Source organism: Habropoda laboriosa, unplaced genomic scaffold (assembly GCF_001263275.1).
Source record: "Habropoda laboriosa isolate 0110345459 unplaced genomic scaffold, ASM126327v1 scaffold339, whole genome shotgun sequence".
NCBI classification, from domain to species: domain Eukaryota; kingdom Metazoa; phylum Arthropoda; class Insecta; order Hymenoptera; family Apidae; genus Habropoda; species Habropoda laboriosa.
The window spans coordinates 151916-155121 of record NW_017100496.1 but is presented as its reverse complement, the minus strand read 5'-3'; the positions used below and the strand labels follow the sequence as shown (position 1 = coordinate 155121).

Below are 3206 nucleotides of genomic sequence, written 5' to 3'. Positions count from 1 at the left end.
GAGCCGTGTAATCTCGTAAAGGAAACCAATTGGTGTAGCGTTACAGGCTTGACTGACTGTAAGCGAGATAACATAGGCGCAGGACCTAGGCGTAGGACCATCTATACTGTCACTTGTAGAATCCAAACTTACTGACTCTTGTAGAGAATTTACTGTATTCCAATTTTTTTGAAACTTTGTAGTTTGTAGGGAACCTTAAGAGAAGATTCGGGCAATTTTTTTAAGCCCTTTTTCGGTTCTTCGGGGTGAAAACAGCCCTTGAATGAAGATAAGTGTTACCCTATTTTCCTGTATATCTTTAAAACTATAGTAGATATAAGAGAATGTTTACAGTAAAAATTGAATGGCTTTTCATGACTTATAAGACAGTGCTATTAAATTAATAAAAATTGTTTAAATAAAAAATCTTCCACCACTGTTATTGTGAAAAATTTTGAATTCTCTGTCATATCGAAAAATATGTTAAATAAATGCAAATAAATATGCTAAATATGTTAAACTTATCAAATAATGTAATATTTAAATAATTTCAATCGATACCTGCTTTTTGTGCGATCATCATTGCACTTTAAACGATGCGTTATCAGTTATCAAGTAGGTATGTATGTATATAGCATTGTCTTATAAGGCATAAAACGCCATAAAATTTTTATTAACACATCTTTATCATTAAAGAATCAATTATAATTAGAAATGTTTCAATCATGGAATACTGTGCTTCAATTTTCATTTACCATTTCGCTAATATACTAATTCTCAAAAAATCCAAGCTATAATTAACCAAATATTTCTAAAAAAAAAGCTATATCTACTTTCGAAACATCTTTCTTTAATCAAAATACCAAAGTAAATCCTCTTGCAGGTAATAATATTATCACTGACAAACTACTCCAGATTGATGAAAACAGGGTCGCATTTATACTTCTAGAGGTCTTAACAGGACAAGTCTATTTCAGTTAATCAAGTCCACACACATTTTCGCTTAAGTTTATCAAAAATGAAAGTCGACATTTCCGTAATAACTCATTATAATAAAATAAAAATGACACAGCATCGCTATACATATATTTACATTAAGGTTTTAAAATATGTCCTTATAAAGAGCGTGGCCTCAGCTTGCGCCTAACGCGCCTTATGATAAACGCAGTTTTAAAAGAAAAATATTGTGAATTACGAAGAGAATGATAGATGATCTTTGAGAATGATAAAAACTACATACTCAGAACGACAAAAGAATATTTCTACTCAGGCTGATGAAAAATATCGCGCCAAGTACTTAAAATGGAGAGAAAGATTCTTACCGAAGAAAATAAAGAAAAAAAGACAAAGAAAGAACGGTGCTCACGACGATGAAAAGCCAGCGAAGATAATTAAAAAAATCATCTCGTTAGAAGCATACTTAATATGAGAACGATAATTATAAACCTAGATCATTAGCAGGCCGTTTCCCCGTTCTCCATTAGCCAGTCACGTGACTATCACAACGTTCCTCGCATTTCTATGGGTGTAGACCGACTACTCTACTCTAGGCCACTGCTGTTCCAGAAGCAGAATAGATGATCTCGCTCACCTGTACATGACGTAGCTGCGTAAGCTGATGATGCTGCAGCGGATTCGGCGGAGGCGTGCTCGGCGAGCTGACAACCTGAACGGTTCCATGCTGTTGCAGATACGGTTCCAGGAAGACATCGCTCCTGTGAACAAGAGAGAAAACATACCGTTCCGTTTAGTCTCGTTTTGTTAATTAGCCCCATTCTGTCGTTGCATTCGCATAGAATTCGCTTGGACAAATATGTAACGTGATTTCGAGCCACTTTCACGTGGTTAGAAAGACCATTAGAGTTATATCTACAGGTATGTACGTGCTGTACGCGTCGTTCGACAATAATTAACGCAACTTTCTGCAGATGAAATTGTCGGGGATCGGGTATATAAATTGTGGTTCGGTAAAATTGTTGGACATTTGTAAGGTAGAATGTTGTATCTGACGAGTGTATGATCGTAAATTGTGAATGTATTAAGGTCGTAACATATGAAATGTCCGATTTTTAGCGGTAAGTTCAAATGATCATAACTTCTTTAATATTAAATTTTATTAATCAAAATAAGAACTATTACATTCCACACATGTTTCTCCAATTAGTTAAAAGTTTTTGAATTCCATTTTTATAAAAATTCGGAGGTCTGGTGACAATAAATTGTTTAAAGGCATTTTCGACAGTCTCTTGACTTATAAACGTTTTCTCGTTGAGGAAATGATTTAAACGATAGTTTTTCCAATTAGTTCAAAGTTTTTGAATTCCATTTTCATAAATATTCGGAGGTCTGGTGACAATAAATTGTTTAAAAGCATGTTCGACAGTCTCTTGATTCATAAACGCTTTCTCATTGAGGAAATGATTTAAATGTTTGAAAAAATGACATGGTGGACAAGGCAGAGTTTCATATTTTAAGCTATTCAGCTTTTGCACCGTTATTTGTGAAACATGAGGTCGAGCATTATCACGAATTCTTGTGACAAATCTCTAACTGTTTGTCGCGTATTTGCTTCAATAGAAATCTGCAACTGATCGTCGTTAATGGACGGCCCTGGTCTTCCACGTGCTTCAATAACGAGGCTTTCATCTCCGGCTTCGAATTTTTCGAACCATCGACGCACTGCACGTTCGTTAACTGTATCATTCCCGAATGCAGCATTTATGTTTCGAGCAGCTACTGCCGCGTTATGACCACTTTTCCACTCATATAAAAAAATTACGCGAAAATCACGTTGATTCATGTTTGAAAGCAAGACGATTAAAAGCAAGGTTAGCAACGTAAACAAAACAAATGAAAACTGAATCTGACAAAAGAAAGTCTACTCTTGAAGTTGTCATTTCAAAACTTCTCCAAAGACAAATATTTATCAAAAAAATAAGGTTTAAAATATTGATACAACAGAATCGGACATTTCATATGTTACGACCTAATAGCTACTGTGAAAAGTATTTTGACACGGTAAGAAAACAACCGTGATGATTGAAAACTAGATATCGTTAAAGTCGAATGACGTTAATTTAGAGAAAGGATTATATACGTATATATTTAGCTTTTTTGAATTTGAGATATAAGGAACTAAAAATTTTTATTATGATAATTGAAACAAAATTCATTTATATTATTTTGAACTGTAAATGAATATGTTATGAACATGAAAAGTGTGAACA

At 34.0% G+C, this 3206-nt stretch overlaps 1 protein-coding gene across 1 annotated transcript in view; it reads right to left on the bottom strand.

Annotated features, from left to right (window-relative positions):
* Positions 1–3206, bottom strand: part of LOC108576095 (protein sprint) — a 108908-nt gene that overhangs the window by 55830 nt on the left and 49872 nt on the right. Inside the window, exon 2 of the mRNA XM_017939016.1 lies at positions 1571–1694. Coding sequence (XP_017794505.1) covers positions 1571–1694 — 124 coding nt within the window. The remainder of the gene's footprint in view (positions 1–1570; positions 1695–3206) is intronic.